General features: G+C 41.5%; 1 protein-coding gene across 2 annotated transcripts in view; it reads right to left on the reverse strand.

Moving 5' to 3' along the window:
• Window positions 1-18,394, reverse strand: part of cfap221 (cilia and flagella associated protein 221) — a 117,246-nt gene that overhangs the window by 85,002 nt on the left and 13,850 nt on the right. The window contains exons 2-3 of one of the 2 annotated variants that reach the window (XM_055638571.1): window positions 2,660-2,827; window positions 754-854 (exon numbers count right to left, since the gene is read on the reverse strand). In XM_055638571.1, coding sequence (XP_055494546.1) covers window positions 754-854; window positions 2,660-2,795 — 237 coding nt within the window. In that variant the 5' untranslated portion in view covers window positions 2,796-2,827. Of the gene's footprint in view, window positions 1-753; window positions 855-2,659; window positions 2,828-5,028; window positions 8,078-18,394 lie in introns of those variants that run through there. The other variant, XM_055638572.1, reaches the window with a different exon arrangement.

The raw sequence follows: 18,394 nt of genomic DNA on the forward strand, positions 1-18,394 counted from the left end.
AGCTCCTCCCTCATGCCTCCATAATCCCCTTTGTCCAACTGCAATACTGACACTTCTGATTTTACCCTCTCCCTCTCAAATTGCAGATTAAAATGTATTATATTACGGTCACTACCTCCTAATGGTTCCTTTACCTTGAGTTCCCTTATCACATCTGGTTCATTACATGACACTAAATCCAGAATTGCCTTCTCCCTGATAGGCTCCAGTACAAGCTGCTCTAAGAATCCATCTCGGAGGCACTCTACAAACTTCCTTTCATGGGGTCCAGTACCAACATGATTTTCCTAGACTACCTGCATATTGAAATCTCCCATTACCACCATAGCATTACCTTTGTAACATGCCAATTTTAGTTCCTGATGCAACTTGCACGCTATATCCAGGCTACTGTTTGGAGGCCAGTAGATAACTCCCATTAGCGTCTTTTTACCCTTACAATTTCTCAATTTTATCCACATTGACTCTACATGTTCTGATTCTATGTCACCCCATATCATTGAAATTCCTTTGCCGTGTGAGTGCCTTCATAAACTACAGCAATTTGAGAAGAAAGATCATTGTTGCCTCAATAAATGGGGCAATAAACACTGGCTTTGCCACAATACTGTAAATCAATTAAAAATATTCAAAGTATAAAATTGTCAAACCTGGTCTTTTACAATATCTGCTATATTTTGACAATGAAATTACCACCATGGAATTAGGTTAACTGGGAATAATATTTCTCTGCCGTAAGTTTTTTGTGCCTACCAGATGCTGTTGATGATGTTTTCCTATCTCAAAGCCTCCAAAATGTAGCACCGCAGGGATAGCCTTAATTGTTGTGTTACTCTGTAATGTGTTATAGATCTCTGCAATAAAGAATGAAAAAAATTAGAAACTGATAAAGTGTTCAGAGGAATATTATTTGAATAGACCTAATGATCCTTCCAATGTGTAGACAATTTAAAATAAAACTACCTCCAAGTGATATTTCAGGTCAAGACCCTTCTTTAGACTGGGTGAGATTTCGGGCAAGACCCTACTTCAGAGTCGGGTGATGTTTTCGGTGGAGATCCTTCTTCAGACAACTTCAGGTCTGAAGAAGGGTCTCAACCCAAAACATCACCCATCCTTGTTCTCCAGAGATGCTGTCTGACCTTCTGTATTACTCCAGCACTTTGTGTCCATTTCTGCAACATTGTTGTACAGCAACTGTTATTGTACTAAAACAAACACAACAGTAAACTAGTTTTTAATTTTGGGCAGGAATTAGGTGAATGGGGCTTAAAGATGCAGTCAAGGCTTTTTTAAGTGTGCATGTTTTTGCTATTGGGAAGAGCTAGGAAATAACTTTATCTCCTTCGGCCCTCACTGTCAAGATATTTTCACCAACATGGTATGAAGCATGATTATTGACTGCATCTAACCCAGATGAATTTAAGAACAGAAGGAACATTAGAAACAGAAGAGAGAGTATGGCGCAAAGCTCAGCAAATCTACTCTGCCATTTGACAAAGTCATAACTGATCATTTATTTCAGTTTCCAGATTCTAATCCTTATATCGCTTGATTTTCTGGATTTAAAAAAAAACTACATCTCTCAGCCTTGAATACACTTAATAACAGAGGATTCGTGCCCCTCTGGGACAGAGAATTATCAAATTCACAGTTCCAATTAAGGAAATGTTTAACTTTCTATAAGATCTGGTTAAAAAGCACAATTCTAAATGTTTAGCCCCCAAGTTATATATGTCCCCAAATTATAAATTATATTGTCCCTAATTCTAATCCTTGTATTAATAACTCATTGTTCATAAATTAGGTTATGCAAGGTCTGAGCATGAAAATTAATCCAGCCTTCTGCTGATATCATTAAGTAATCTAACCACGTACTCCTAACTACATTACCAAAATATTTCGCTTAAAATCATACTCCACCATGTCATAAAATAAGTTACTTTTTAAAATTTATGGTGCATATGAATATAATATTGTTCTCCATTAAAATTCTCTTAAATTAACATAACTAATCATTCAAACTTTTGCAGACAAATCTTGCACTGGCCCTGCAAAACAATTAGTAGCTAACTTAAGAGCCTCTCATACATAGCCGATATTTTAGGCAACTGCCAGCGACTAGGCTGTCGCCACACAGTCACCGGGGGTGTTGCCTGTATGGTCATGAGTAGTCTCCTCAGTCAGACAAAGAGTCGTAGCGTTTTTCTGGTCGCCGCTAGATTTTGAAATGTTCAAATCTTTTCGGCGACAGTCGGCGATCGTGGGCTTGTCATAGATTGTCTTCTACTGACGTAGGTGCTGTCGTAGGTTGTCGCCAGGTGACATAGGTTGCCGTCGGTGCTGACTTCAGTGAATTCCATTGTCGTAGTCGCCGCAGTCGCCTAAAAAATCACCTAAGCGGGACAGGCCCTTAACTCAATATCTTGACCACTTCAAAGTATTTTCGGCTCTTAAATTAAATTTATTAAAAGTACATTTTATATTCAGAATATCCATATTGTTGAAAAAAACACAAAAACATATTCACACTTAAGGTAGAAGAAAATATATTCTTGAATTGGATTAAAGTTATTAACATGTCATTCTTGTATTTGCTATTTGTCGTAAGGTTTTAATTGTATTATTTATTTCTATTATTTCTCTACATTAATCTTACTTGTTTCCAGTAAATGATTTGGCACGTCTCCATGCTTAGGTTCCTCCACCAATCTGTCATTTGGAAGAATTGCCGGCTTCATAAGGGCCTGACCATGATTACTTAACTGCAGGACAGCATGATTTTCCACCTCCATGATTGCATTCAATATAAACAACTTGCTTTGATCTAAAGAACAGGAATGTCCGAAATGAAAATAATTTCATATTAGGGTTTTAGCATCATGTTTAACATTAATAAAAATTAATGTCTATAAAGTATATTAATTAAACATTAGAACATGAATAAAATAAAGGCTTAAATGTTAATTTCTAATGCCTTATGGAAGTTTAAGAAGAGCTTTGTAAATAATGTGCTCCAACAGAACTAACACTGTTCCCTTGACCACTTCGTAGTATATGGTATTGAATCGTAATATCTTTCACTTTATGAATCTCTTTTATGCAATTTTTACATTAACCTAAAGTACAGTGGAAGTTTCAACATGTTAAACATTCCTTCCTTATTCACATTCATACCTTTCAAAAACAAATTTGTAGATAATAGAAACATAGAAAATAGGTGCAGGAGTAGGCCATTCGGCCCTTCGAGCCTGCCCCACCATTTGATATGATCATAGCTGATCATCCAACTCAGTATCCCATCCCTGCCTTCTCTCCATACCCATGATCCCTTTAGCCACAAGGGCCACATCTAACTCCCTCTTAAATATAGCCAATGAACTGGCCTCAACTACCTTCTGTGGCAGAGAATTCCACAGATCAAGTCAAGTTTATTCGTCACATACACATACGAGATGTGCAGTGAAATGAAAAGTGGCAATGCTCGCGGACTTTGTGCAAAAAGACAAACAACCAAACAAACTACAAACAGAATCACATATTCTTTTACATATTAAATATTGTGGGCGGAAGGAAAAACGTTCAGTAAAGTTAGTCCCTGGTGAGATAGGAGTTTACAGTCCGAATGGCCTCTGGGAAGAAACTCCTTCTCAACCTCTCCATTCTCACAGCATGGCAACATGAGGTGTTTGCCTGACCGTAGCAGCTGGAACAGTCCGTTCCAGGGGTGGAAGGGGTCTCCCATGATTTTATTGGCTCTGGAGTTGCACCTCCTTATGCATAGTTCCTGCAGGGGTCGAGTGAAGTTCCCATAGTGCGTTTGGCCGAACACACTACTCTCTGCAGAGCCTTCTTGTCGTGGGCAGTGCAATTCCCAAACCAGATGGTAATATTTCCGGTAATATTCACCACTCTCTGTGTAAAAAATGATTTTCTCATCTCGGTCCTAAAAGACTTCCCTCTTATCCTTAAACTGTGACCTCTAGTTCTGGACTTCCCCAACATCGGGAATAATCTTCCTGCATCTAACCTGTCCAACCCCTTAAGAATTTTGTAAGTTTCTATAAGATCCCCCCTCAATCTTCTAAATTCTAGCGTGTACAAGCCGAGTCTATCCAGTCTTTCTTCATATGAAAGTCCTGACATCCCAGGAATCAGTCTGGTGAACATTCTCTGTACTCCCTCTATAGCAAGAATGTCTTTCCTTAGATTAAGAGACCAAAACTGTATGCAATACTCCAGGTGTGGTCTCACCAAGACCCTGTACAACTGCAGTAGAACCTCCCTGCTCTTATACTCAAATACTTTTGCTATGAATGCTAACATACCATTTGCTTTCTTCACTGCCTGCTGCACCTGCATTCCTACTTTCAATGACTGGTGTACCATGACACCCAGGTCTCGTTGCATCTCCCCTTTTCCTAATTGGCCACCATTCAGATAATAGTCTACTTTCCTGTTTTTGCCACCATAGTGGATAACCTCACATTTATCCACATTATACTGCATCCGCCATGCATTTGCCCACTCACCCAACCTATCCAAGTCACCTTGCAGCCTCCTAGCATCCTCCTCACAGCTAACACTGCCCCCCCCCCCCCCCCCCCCCCCCCCCCCCCAGCTTCGTGTCATCCGCAAACTTGGAGATGTTGCATTCAATTCCCTCATCCAGATCATTAATATATATTGTAAATAGCTGGGGTCCCAGCACTGAGCCTTGCATGATAATGAAATATCATTTGGCTTGAAAAACTTTATATTGTACTTCAGAAAATCAGCTGTGATCTGTGAATACACTTGTGCAGATCTGAACGGAAATAATGTAAAAAATGTTGAAATACTTATGTTATAAAACTTTTGCCCACTTACCTAACCTATAAATATCTCTCTGTAAATATTTTATCCTCCTCAATGCAGGTCTTCCCACACTACTTTTGTGGATCTTACATTATTGCATTTTATTTCTAACATTTTTTTGTAGGAAAAGTGGTCCAACCATGATTATTATGGGAATTGAAAGCTAGTGTAAGATCAAAGGAAAAAGCTTGTCGTGTTGCCAAAAGAGCAATAAACCTACAGATTTGGAGAGCTTCAGAATTCAGCAAATTGACAAAGATACATATCAATTCAATTCAATTCAAAGCACTTTATTCGTCCCCGAGGGGCAAATTAAAAGGGCGCATTACAGTAGCTTTTTAAAAAGGGACACAATCAACAAACATAAGCAACACACATACTGCACAATCAACCAGCACACGCATTCCACAGACACACTGCACAATCACACAACACACACCGCACATCAACATTCAACACATAGTAATAGTTTTTAAATAGTTTTTAAAGTGCTTCCTAAGTGCTTCAATTAAAAAGTGCATATAGAGGTTATTTCATTTCATATGTTCATGAGTCGGTGATCAGCATTAAAAAGCTGGACAGCCCTGGGGATGAAGGTTGCCTTCCTCCTCTGTGTCCGGCAACCCGGACAGCGGAGTCTGCGTCCTGAGGGGAGCCACTCAAACTCAGGAAACAGGTATGAGAGGGGTCCTGAAGAATCCCGCGTGTTAATTTTACAGTTGGTCGCATAGGGCAGTGAGAGTTTGGATGATTTTTGATTTTTGAGCAGACCTTGACCACAGCTCAATGATTTTTGAGCAGACCTTGACCACATTCAACAGGCGGTTTCTGTTTTGCAGGGTGATGGAGTGGAACCAGCTAGTGAAAGAGAAGGTTATTACATTTTCAATGAATGCGTAGTAGAATGTGGTGAGAATGTCTTTGTTAATCCCAAATGACTTCAGCTTCCTGAGTAGGTACTGTCTCTGATGGCACTTTTTAAGGATTTCCTCTATGTTAGAGGAAAACCTTAGCAGGTTGTCGAAGGCTGTTCCCAGGTATTTGTATACCTCCACTATCTCCACTGGCTCCTGCTGGATGATAGTGGTGGCTGCCTCAGCCATCTGTCTCTGTTGGGGGGAAAAAGTCACAATCATGCCCTTGGTTTTGCTTATATTTAGCTCAAGACAAGACTTTTCACACCATACTATAAAGTCCTGCAGGGCTGAGCTGTGATGTTGTGTATGGCTGGGAAGCAGAGACAGGAGGAATGTGTCATCAGCAAATTTTACAAAGTGGCAGTTTGGCTGGGTGGATCTGCAGTCATCAGTGTAGAGAATGAAGAGAAGTGGGGAGAGGACACAGCCTTGTGGAGAGCCAGTGAAGGCGAAGAGGGTGTTGGACAAGGTGTGGTTCAGATCAGTCTGTAAAGTCTGTAAAGTTAACACGCAGGATTCTTCAGGACCCCTCTCACATCCTGAGTTTGAGTGGCTCCCCTCAGGACGCAAACTCCGCTGTCCGGGTTGCCGGACACAGAGGAGGAAGGCAACCTTCATCCCCAGGGCTGTCCAGCTCTGTGATCTGTTGGTGAGGAAGTCTATAATCCACAGAGTGAGTTGGTGGTGGTTGAGGTGGAAGCGGGTGATGAGCTTCTCAGCCAAAATATGTGGCTGCATGGTGTTGAATGCTGATGAGAAGTCTGCAAACAGAAGTCTGGCTGTGGCCTTGGGGATTTCCAGATGCTTATGGATGGTGTTTAAGATGAATATTTTTGCGTCATCGACACCCCTGCCAGCCTGGTAAGCAAACTGCAATGGATCCATCATCGAGCCAGTTGCCTTGGTGATGTGCTCCTTGATGATCCTCTCCATGGCCTTCATGATCAGGGAGGTGAGAGCCACCGGTCTAAGGTCATTCAGGACCTTGGTGGTGCCCTTCTTTGGGATGGGAATCACTGTTGAGTTTTTCCACATCGCGGGGACTGTGCTGCTGGTCAAAGAGCCCTGGAACAGATGCTGGAACACACCTCCCAGCTGCTCAGCACAGTGCCATAGGGTCTGCCCACAGATGTTGTCTGGCCCTGGAGCTGTGTTCTTTTTAGTCCTTTTGAGGGCTCTCACCACCTCTGATGTGTTGATGTTGAGGCCGGAGTCATCAGGTCTGAGTGTGGAGACGATTGATTCTAGCTGGGTGCTATTGTTCTTCTCAAATCTGGTGTAGAAGGAGTTGAGATCATTCGGGAGTGAAGTGGAGCTGCTTCCTGCTACCTGAATGGGCTTGCGGCTGGTAGAGACAGAGTTCACTGCTGCCATGTTCTTGAGGCCCTGCCAAGCCACACGGAGGTTCCCTTTTCCAAAGGTCTGCTCCACTTTGTTCTTGTATTTCAGCTTGGCAATTTTTATGGCCCGCTTGACCTCTCTGTTTACCTCCTTCTTCTCAGCTTCAGAACCGGTAAAAAATGTTCTCTTTTTTTTATTCAATATGTTTTTTAGATCTTTAGTCACCCGGGGTTTATTGTTAGGGAAGATTGTGACTTTCTTGGAGGGGATAATATTGTCTACACAGAAAGTGATGTATGCTGAGACTATATCCGCTTGCTCACTGATGTTGGTGGAGGAGGATGTGAGGGTATTCCAGTCTGTGGTTTCAAAACACCATTGAAGCCTGTCAATACTGTCCAGTGTCAACTGTTTGATGTCCTTGATGACTTTCTCTGTTCTCTTTACCACAGGTGTGTAGGCAGGAACGAACAGTATGCTGCTGTGGTTAGCAGAGCCTAGGGGAGGGAGGGAGGCGGCTCTGTAGGCGTCTGGGACTAACCAATAGCATTTGTCCAGTGTTTTCCCTAGACGGGTGGTACAGTTGACATACTGGTAGAATCCTTTAAGTGGCTTGTCAATTGAACAGTGATTGAAGTCACCCATGATGAATTTGGGGGCGTCCGGAGATATCAGTTCGAGTCTGTCGAGCATATTTCTTATATGTTCCGTAGCAGTGGATATAAACCAGAATGAAAAACAGTTGTGGGAATTCCCTGGGAAGGTAGAAGGGACGCAGGGAGACAGCCAAGAGTTCAATGTCAGGGTTGCACAGTTCTTCTCTGACAACAACTGTTTTGCACCAGCGTGGATTGATGTAGAGGCAGACACCACTGCCATGGTGCTTGCCAGTCAGTTCAGTATCACGGTCTAACCTTACAGGAGACCCGAAGCCATCTATGTGCATGCTGTCACTGTTGTCACTATGGATATGGAAGCAAAAAGTAGAATGTGAGAGCTTATTAATATGAAAATATGAAGAACTGCAAGTCTAGAGTGCAAGAGGAAAACATAGAGTAATTGGAAAAAATATTGAGACTGGTCATCAATCCCCAAGACCCTAATATCCTAGAGCTCTGAAGTATGTGGTAATGAAAATCATAAATGGACTGTAAATCATCTTCCAATATTCTAGATCGAAACCCTCCAATTGAAAGGGTGAAAATGCAACCCTTACTCTTAAGAGAGAAGGAAGAGCAAAAGCAAGGAATAAGCGAGTTTGGTATTCTGAAAAACATAAGGAATCATGGGATTTGTCAAAGATCATTCACCCTAAAGAAAAAGCGAACAAAGCACTGGCTGAAGAAAATGTGTATAAATACTTATCTTTATTCATAATTTATGTAAAATATATTTAATCTGAGGAAAGGGGGTGCAGTGTGGTCACATTATAAGAAAATTAATGTATTCCAGACTGGAACACAGCGATTATAGTTTCTGAGTCGAATTTCACTATTCTGCTAATTTCAAGGCAGTGGAATTCTTCAGCCTCATCTATGAACACGAATGAGCAATGGCTCGAATGGCCTACTCCTGCACCAATTATCTATTGTCTATTGCCCACGCCCCCTCCGCCACACTGGCTGACCCTTTGTTCTCCCACTGTCCCAGTGGCATAGGTCCCCTTCTAGGCACTACTCAAGCTCAAAATGCCTTCCTTAATTGCAATATTGGCAGATCATTGAAAGAATGTTGTCTAACCTCCCTTTGTCAGTGAAACTATCTCACATGGAAAAAGGAAATGCTAAATGAACATAACAGTGAACCAAATAAAGTATTGTAAACATTTAACACCATTCACTTTAATTCCTTTGTACATTAAAAAATATATTTGCTAAAGGTTTACCAGCAATATAAAATTTAATTTACTGGAAGACTTTTTAAAATCATCCATATTGTTTAATCGAGCACAAAATATTGAACTGAGAAATATTAAAACTGCAAATAGATTGATTTGAATTTCAATGTTTATTGTACTTATTGATCTATTATCATTTGTAAAATAGATTGCAAAACGACATAATATTGTTGGTTTCATAAGAAACTACTTTCATTCCTGTATTGACAGGATTTTCAAACCACTTAGATAAAGTTTTGTTAGTAAATAGATAGATCACTTCCTGCAGCCATCTGTTAAGTATTTGCTACAGGTATCAACCTTGAGCACTTAATTTTCACATTTTTTATTAACAGAATGTGCAATTTTCTCAAGATGTTGGATTCTAAACATTATAAACTACAATTAAAGTAATGTTTAATGTGATACAATAGAAGATACTTTTAAAATGTTGACTATTTAGATAACTGACTATATAGAATTAAGCAATTTGGTCAGTATACTCATTACACATTTAAGGTGTATGATGAGCTGCTATCAATCAGGATTAATATGTTTCTTTCAAGCATCACAAGGGAAGACAGATTAGTAACATATTTCCAGATTAATAAAAATTGTTCTTTCCGATATCATTGTGAAATTATCAAAATTGTGTCATCCCATTCTTTGACAATGGATTTTACATTATAAACATTCACACTGATGTCAGTGAGTTCTAAGTTCAGAAAATCTATTGATTGACCATCAAACAGCCTGATATAGCAGTACATACCGGATATATTTAAACCCAAACTTCCTAGATGATGCATGATGACTGATTGCCTCAAACTAATCAATTGGCAGGAAAGGCATATAATTGACACATTTATAGCCTATACTTCTAGGCACTACTCAAACTCAAAATGCCTTCCTTAAGTACAATACATTTAGGGTATTCAGTTTCAATCCTGACCTCCGCTGCTGTCTGTGTGGATCTGCCACATTCTCCCTCTGACCATGTGGGTTTTTCAATGGGTGCTCCAGTTTCATCCCTCATCCACAAAATGTGAAAGTTGATGGATTAATTGGCCACAGTAAGTTTCCTCTCATGTGTAGATGAATGGTAGAATATAAAGGGGAGTTTATACGAATGTGGGGAGAATTAAATAGGTTAGGATGGAATTAGACTCAAAGAGTCAGTCCTACAACACAGAAACAGACGCTTCGGCCCAATTTGTCAGTGTCGACCAAGATGCTCGACCTAAGCTAGTTCCATTTGCTCACCACGCCTCCTTCTTCAAGACCATGACTGAGGAACCGGGACAAGCCCAAGATCGACACTGCCTCTATGCACTTGTACCCTGATGGCGAGGGACAGCACCCCCATGAGATCCTGTGCTTTCTTACCAATCTAAATAAAATATATCATGTAAGTTCACCCTACTGAGTGTCACTGTGGTCACGATCTGGTGGAACTCAAACTGGGCCTCGCTGTGTTTGAACCACACATGAGGCTGCATCGCCCAGAACACGGGCAATTTAAGTGCGATCGCATTCTGCTGAACAGGCGAGTCATCGAAGTTCTCGTCGGCCTACATGGCGAGAAGAAATCCGAAAAACGTTTGGATCGTCGGGGTCACCAAATGTAGTGAGACCAGACAGGTTGAGCGAAAAGGTTTTTTATTTTTCAATAAAATTGAACAAAGATTCTCAAGCTTCTAAAGTTTGTGGATGACACACCCCTGATTGGACTGATCCGGGATGGGGAGGAATCTGCCTACAGACAGGAAGTGAGACAGCTGGCATCCTGGTGCCATCGCAACAACCTGGAGCTCAATGCTTGATTGTAGACTTTAGGAGGGGTGCCCCTCCCATCACCCCACTCACCATCAACAACACCACAGTCACATCTATGGAGTCTTTTAAGTTCCTGGGAACCATCATCCCGAAGGACATTAAATGGGGGACCACCATTGATTCCACTGTCAAAAAGGCACAACAGAAGATGTACTTCCTGCGACAGCTGAGGAAGCACAATCTGCCACAAGCAATGATGGTCCAATTCTATACGGCCATCTCCATCATGGTCTGATTTGGCTCAGCTACCAAGCACGACATCTGGAGGCTGCAGCGAAACGTCCGATCAGCTGAGAATGTTATTGGCTGCAACCTTCCCTCCATTGACGAACTGTACACTGCAAGGGCCAGTAAGCGAGCGGGCAAGATCATCTCTGACCTCTCTCACCAAGACCGCAAACTCTTTGAATCACTTCCCTTTGGAAGGCAGCTCTGGACTGTCAAAGCTGCCATAGCCACACATAAAAACAGCTTTTTTTCCACGAGTAGCAGCTCTACTCAATAACCAAAAATCTGTAGCTCCCTTTTCTCAGGTATTTTATTTAATTCACATGTTTAATCAATAATGTTTTATTATTAATGTTTAATGTTTTATGTGTCATTCCTAACTGTATGTCATGTTGTCACTTGCGGGTGGAACACCAAGGCAAATTCCTTGTGTGTGAATACTTGGCCAAGAAACTTATTCATTCATTCATAAACTTATTCATTCATTCAAATGGGAACCGTATAGGTAGATCACTGAGGACTGAAGGCATATTTCCATGCTATCCAATTTCATGGCCATTCTGAGACTACCATCATCTTAAGATATGCTATTGTTGAAGGACAATAATCACACCATTTTCTCAGAACAATAAAGTGTGGCAATAAAGGCACCTTTGGCCAAAATACTCTTCTACTGAGAGCAAGTGGATGAAGAGTGTGCTGGCACACTGGAGGTACCTCCTCTGTAAGAAGGCTCACTGTAACATATGGAAAATGATGTTAAGGTGGATGAGTTGAACGTGCAGATAGCCATTAATGATTATGATATAGTTGGGATCACGGAGACATGGCTCCAGGGTGACCAAGGCTGGGAGCTGAACATCCAGGGATATTCAATATTCAGGAGGGATACAGAGAAAGGAAAAGGAGGTGGGGTAGCGTTGCTGATTAGAGAGGAGATTAACGCAATGGAAAGGAAGGACATTAGTTTGGAGGATGTGGAATCGGTATGGGTAGAGCTGCGAAACAGTAAGGGGCAGAAAACGCTGGTGGGTGTTGTGTACAGGCCACCTAACAGTAGTAGTGAAGTTGGAGATGGTATCAAACAGGAAATTAGAAATGCGTGCGACAAAGGCAAAGCAGTTATAATGGGTGACTTCAATCTACATATAGATTGGGTGAATCAAATTGGTAGGGGTGCTGAGGAAGAGGATTTCTTGGAATGTATGCGGGATAGTTATCTAAATCAACATGTAGAGGAACCAACGAGAGAGCTGGCTATTTTAGACTGGGTATTGAGTAATGAGGAAGGGTTAGTTAGTAGTCTTGTTGTGCGTGGCCCTTTGGGCAAGAGTGACCATAATATGGTTGAGTTCTTCATTAGGATGGAGTGTGACATTGTTAATTCAGAAACAATGGTTTTGAACTTAAAGAAAGGTAACTTTGAGGGTATGAGACGTGAATTGGCAAAGATTGACTGGCAATTAATTCTAAAAGGGTTGACGGTGGATATGCAATGGAAGACATTTAAAGACTGCATGGATGAGCTACAAAAATTGTTCATCCCAGTTTGGCAAAAGAATAAATCAGGGAAGGTAGTGCATCCATGGATAACAAGGGAAATCAGGGATAGTATCAAAGCGAAGGATGATGTGTACAAATTAGCCAGAAAAAGCAGCATACCAGAGGACTGGGAGAAATTCAGAGACCAGCAGAGGAAGACGAAGGGCTTAATTAGGAAAGGAAAAATGGATTAAGAAAGAAAACTGGCAAGTAACATAAAAACTTACTGCAAAGGTTTTTATAGATATGTGAAAGAGATTAGTTAAAACAAATGTAGGTCCCTTGCAGTCAGAAACAGGTGAGTTGATTATGGGGAACAAGGATATGGTGGACCAATTGAATAACTACTTTGGTTCCGTCTTCACAAAGGAAGACATAAATAATCTGCCGGAAATAGTAGGGGACCGCGGGTCAAAGGAGTTGGAGGAATTGAGTGAAATCCAGGTTAGTCGGGAAGTGGTGTTGGGTAAATTGAATGGATTAAAGGCCGATAAATCCCCAGGGCCAGATAGGCTGCATCCCAGAGTACTTAAGGAAGTAGCTCCAGAAATAGTGGATGCATTAGTAATAATCTTTCAAAACTCTTTAGATTCTGGAGTAGTTCCAGAGGATTGGCGGGTAGCAAACGTAACCCCACTTTTTAAGAAAGGAGGGAGAGAGAAAACGGGGAATTACAGAGCAGTTAGTCTAACATCGGTAGTGGGGAAACTGCTAGAGTCAGTTATTAAAGATGGGATAGCAGCACATTTGGAAAGTGGTGAAATCATTGGACAAATTCAGCATGGATTTACGAAAGGTAAATCATGTCTGACGAATCTTATAGAATTTTTCGAGGATGTAACTAGTAGCGTGGATAGGGGAGAACCAGTGGATGTGGTGTATCTGGATTTCCAGAAGGCTTTCGACAAGGTCCCACATAAGAGATTAGTATACAAACTTAAAGCACACGGCATTGGGGTTCAATATTGATGTGGATAGAGAACTGGCTGGCAAACAGAAAGCAAAGAGTAGGAGTAAACGGGTCCTTTTCACAATGGCAGGCAGTGACTAGTGGGGTACCGCAAGGCTCAGTGCTGGGAGCCCAGCTATTTACAATATATATTAATGATCTAGATGAGGGAATTGAAGGCAATATCTCCAAGTTTGCAGATGACACTAAGCTGGGGGGCAGTGTTAGCTGTGAGAAGGATGCTAGGAGACTGCAAGGTGACTTGGATAGGCTGGGTGAGTGGGCAAATGTTTGGCAGATGCAGTATAATGTGGATAAATGTGAGGTTATCCATTTTGGTGGCAAAAACGGGAAAGCATACTATTATCTAAATGGTGGCCGATTGGGAAAGGGGGAGGTGCAGCGAGACCTGGGTGTCATGGTACACCAGTCATTGAAGGTAGGCATGCAGGTGCAGCAGGCAGTAAAGAAAGCGAATGGTATGTTGGCTTTCATAGCAAAAGGATTTGAGTATAGGAGCAGGGAGGTTCTACTGCAGTTGTACAGGGTCTTGGTGAGACCACACCTGGAGTATTGCATACAGTTTTGGTCTCCAAATCTGAGGAAGGACATTATTGCCATAGAGGGAGTGCAGAGACGGTTCACCAGACTGATTCCTGGGATGTCAGGACTGTCTTATGAAGAACGACTGGATAGACTTGGTTTACACTCTCTAGAATTAAGGAGATTGAGAGGGGATCTTATAGAAACTTACAAAATTCTTAAGGGTTGGACAGGCTAGATGCAGGAAGATTGCTCCCGATGTTGGGGAAGTCCAGGACAAGGGGTCACAGCTTAAGGATAAGGGGGAAATCCTTTAAAACCGAGATGAGAAGAACCTTTTTCACACAGAGAGTGGTGAATCTCTGGAACTCTCTGCCGCAGAGGGTAGTTGAGGCCAGTTCATTGGCTATATTTAAGAGGGAGTTAGATGTGGCCCTTGTGGCTAAGGGGATCAGAGGGTATGGAGAGAAGGCAGGTACGGGATACTGAGTTGGATGGTCAGCCATGATCATATTGAATGGCGGTGCAGGCTCGAAGGGCCAAATGGCTTACTCCTGCACCTAATTTCTATGTTTCTATGTTTCTATGATTCATGTTTTTTCAAATACCATCACAGATCTTGATTATCAGAGGCCAATGTTGAGCAATGGCGACAAGTTGGTAACAAATCTTTGCCATTCAGTTATTTAGTCTGAGCCTATCTTGTTACAGACATCACTGAAGGAGTCAATGAATATTTAAAGCCCAGGCGCTGACTACACACACGGGCAGGTGTTCACTGTATTCTATTAATTCCATACCATGGTTAGGTCTATTTTACTCTGGAGTACAAGTATTAAATGAACAATCCTACAGATTACCTCAACTCCAGGTTTGCATATGTTGCAGATGATGTGCTGCAGCTAAAAGACTGAGAAGGTTATGTGGTCACAGCTTGATCCTGGTATGCACCGAGATCTTACTAATATTCTACTCGGAAGCCTTAGAGGGAAAATATAAGGACTTAATTTATTATCCTGACATTAACTTCATGATTGTTCCCATATGAGATAACTAGATAACCTTTGTTTATAGAAATGCAACCTTTCCAAATGAAGTATTAATGGAAGTCATAAGACATAATAGTATAATCATTTTAAATGCATGCCATCATTTCAAATAAATTAAGCTGATTATAAAAGATTTCTCATGATCAATGCGTTCATAATTCATGCCATTTTTTTTGTGAAGCATACGGACTGTGCCTGTAATCCATGACATAAAGTAAAAAGCAGAATGATTAAACCTGTACTCCTGTGAAAAAAAAAATATTCTGTGTATATATATTTCTCTTCTCATAAAATATCATCCTTTTGAAACATAGAAACAAAAGGGAATAGTCACTACTCTGTCATGCTGGCTTCCCAAGTAACCTAAAACTCTTGATCTTAAATCTAACCAACAATCATAGTTTGATAAAATTATGCTCCAATATAGATTTTATTTGTGAAGAAATCATGATTGCAAATTAGGAATTAGCTTGGAAAAAAATGGTTTACCCTTGCCAAGTCAACTGCAATTAAAGAACTACGACCATTATAATAAGATCATAAATGATTGGAGTAGAATTAGGCCATTCGGCCCATTTAGTCTACTCCTCCATTCAATTGTGGCTGATCTATCTCTCTCACCTAACTCCTTTCTCCTTCCTTCTCCCCATAACCTCTGACACCCATACCAATCAAGAATCTATCTATGTCTGCCTTAAATATATCCACTGACTTTGCCCCCACAGCCTTTTTGTGGCAAAGAATTACACAGTTTCATCACCCTGGATTTACCATGTAAACTATTGCAAAGTACATAATATTTGGACCAGCTTTACTACATATATTGAGGGTTTTATGGGAAATTGGCATCTATCACCACTTTAGATTCCATCTGATTCCATCTGTCAAAGGTTGTCAAACGGTTGTTGATAAATTGAAATAAAAACAAAAACAACTAGAAATACACAGTCAGACAGTAGCTATGGAGCAATTAATATTTTATATGTATAACTTATCATCAGAATTTCTGATGAGATAAAATCAATGAGAAACACCAACTTGTTTCTCTTTCCATGATTTCTGGCTTCATGCTTTTTCCAGCATATTGTGTTTTATTATTACTGTTAAATGGATATTCGACCATAAACAGCTTTTGAAATATTCCTTAGTTTTAATTCATATCACAAAGCATCTTATTGAAACTGCTGTGTATATTAGTTTCTCTCTTCATTTCATAAAGTACCACAAGTTTACTCACCATTTTTATCTTCCTAGCTAACTTCCTTTGTAATCCATTTTGTTTTGTTAACCAGAGGGCGGTGGAGGCCGGTTCTCTGGATACTTTCAAGAGAAAGCTATCTTGAGATCTTGAAGATAGCGGAGTAAGGGGATATGGGGAGAAGGCAGGAACGGGGTACTGATTGTGGATGATCAGCCACGATCACGTTGAATGGCGGTGCTGGCTTGAAGGGCCGTATGGCCCACTCCTGCACCTATTGTCTATTGTACGATCTGGATTTTAAAATGTTATACATTTTCTGTCATATTAATTACTACAATACATGGCAATACAGTCATTACATAACTTGTAATATCATATAATTTCAATGTAAGTTAGGCAGCACAGTGGCACAACAGTGGAGTCGCTGCCTGACAGCACCAGAGATTTGGGTTAGATGCTGTCTGTATAGAGTTTGTACGCGGCCAGTGACCGTGTGGGTTTTATCCGGGTGCTCCAGTTCCCTGCCACATTTCAAAGGCGTGCGGGTTTATAGATAAATTGGCTTCTGTAAATAATGCCAAGTGTATAGGATGTGAAAACTGGGATAACATAGAACGAGTGCATGGGTCGGCGCTGACTCAGTGGGCCGAAGGGTCTGTTTCAATGTTGCATCGCTAAACAAAATTATTGACAACAAATTTAATACAACCAGTTACAAAACACAAGAATAGGTCAGAGGCTGATTATTCTACAGTGAATGATTTAAGAGAGAGTTATACAGCATGGAAACAGATTCTCTGGTTCATTTTGCCCATGCCAACCAAGATGCCAAGATTAAATCCGGTGGCGCTGTTACCGGCTGCCTCCGCCCACAGTTTGGTTGTCTTTTTGTTTTTTTGTTATGTTTAAAGTATGTTTTTTTAGTTCTTTTCAGTATTTTATGTGGGGGGAAGAGGGTATGGTAAGGGGGAACTGTCCTTCAGTCACTTCCTGACGAGGATGCGACTATTATCTGAGTCGCGACCTCGCCCCACTCCTCGTGGCCTACTAACTGGATTGGCGCGGCCTTTCCTGCCGGACCAGACCAGAGCTTCAGCAACTGCGGCGAGGCGCTGGAAACATCGCTGAGCGGGCGAGGCCTTACCTGGGATCGCCGCTTGGAGCTCTGGAGTGTTGGGCCGCTGCTCCAACATTGCGGACCTGTGGGGGCGGAGCTCCCAATGCGGGTGGCGCTGACCTCAACATCGCGGAGTCCTGGGACCCTTTGCCAGGGGCCGCCAGCGCGAATCTCCTGTGGACATCGGGAGCCGCGGACTCCGGTGGAAGGTGCCGTTTCAGAGGTCCAGGCTGCTGAGGATGTTCTCCCGCTCGACGTCGGGGTTCCATTGTTCCCGGCGAGAGGGCCTGAACATCGGGCCGCCTGTAGCGGCGACTACGGGGTGCTCAGGAGGCCCCGACCATGGGTGAATATTGGGGAACATCAGTGAGGAGGTTGACTGGACTTTGGTTCCTTCCCTCACAGTAGGGAACTTTGGTGCCGCGGTGGGGATGTTTGTGTTGTGGACTGCTGTGTTCTGTGTTTTTGTGGTTTTTTTTATTATTTGTATATCAGTACATGTGACAATAATAAACTAAACTAAACAGAACTTGAATGCTATTCATAATGGTCAATTACAGCACAGATTGTTCAGTAAACGATCTTATCAATCATGTCGTGTATTTGTTTTCACTGCATTTTAAAATGAATGAACCTTTGGCCATGATACAAGTCACTCACAATGGGACCTTTTTCGGCACCTAAATAATGCTAATTTCCAAATATTTTTGGAATTATTGTGCCTGGGATGCTAATAGTGAAACTAATTTGAGTAAACAGGATAATTTGAAGAACTCGGGACAAGGTGGCCTTACCACCAAAAGGACCGACTGATATTTCCGTTTAAGAGTTTATGTAGGAGTGAACAGACGATTACATGCTGTTATTTCAGTCTTATCTTGGCAGGGATAGAGGGAAACACTGATCATGAATTCTTTGCCATTTCTCCACAGAAATTG

Source organism: Leucoraja erinacea, chromosome 7, assembly GCF_028641065.1.
Source record: "Leucoraja erinacea ecotype New England chromosome 7, Leri_hhj_1, whole genome shotgun sequence".
Classification (NCBI taxonomy): Eukaryota; Metazoa; Chordata; class Chondrichthyes; order Rajiformes; family Rajidae; genus Leucoraja; species Leucoraja erinaceus.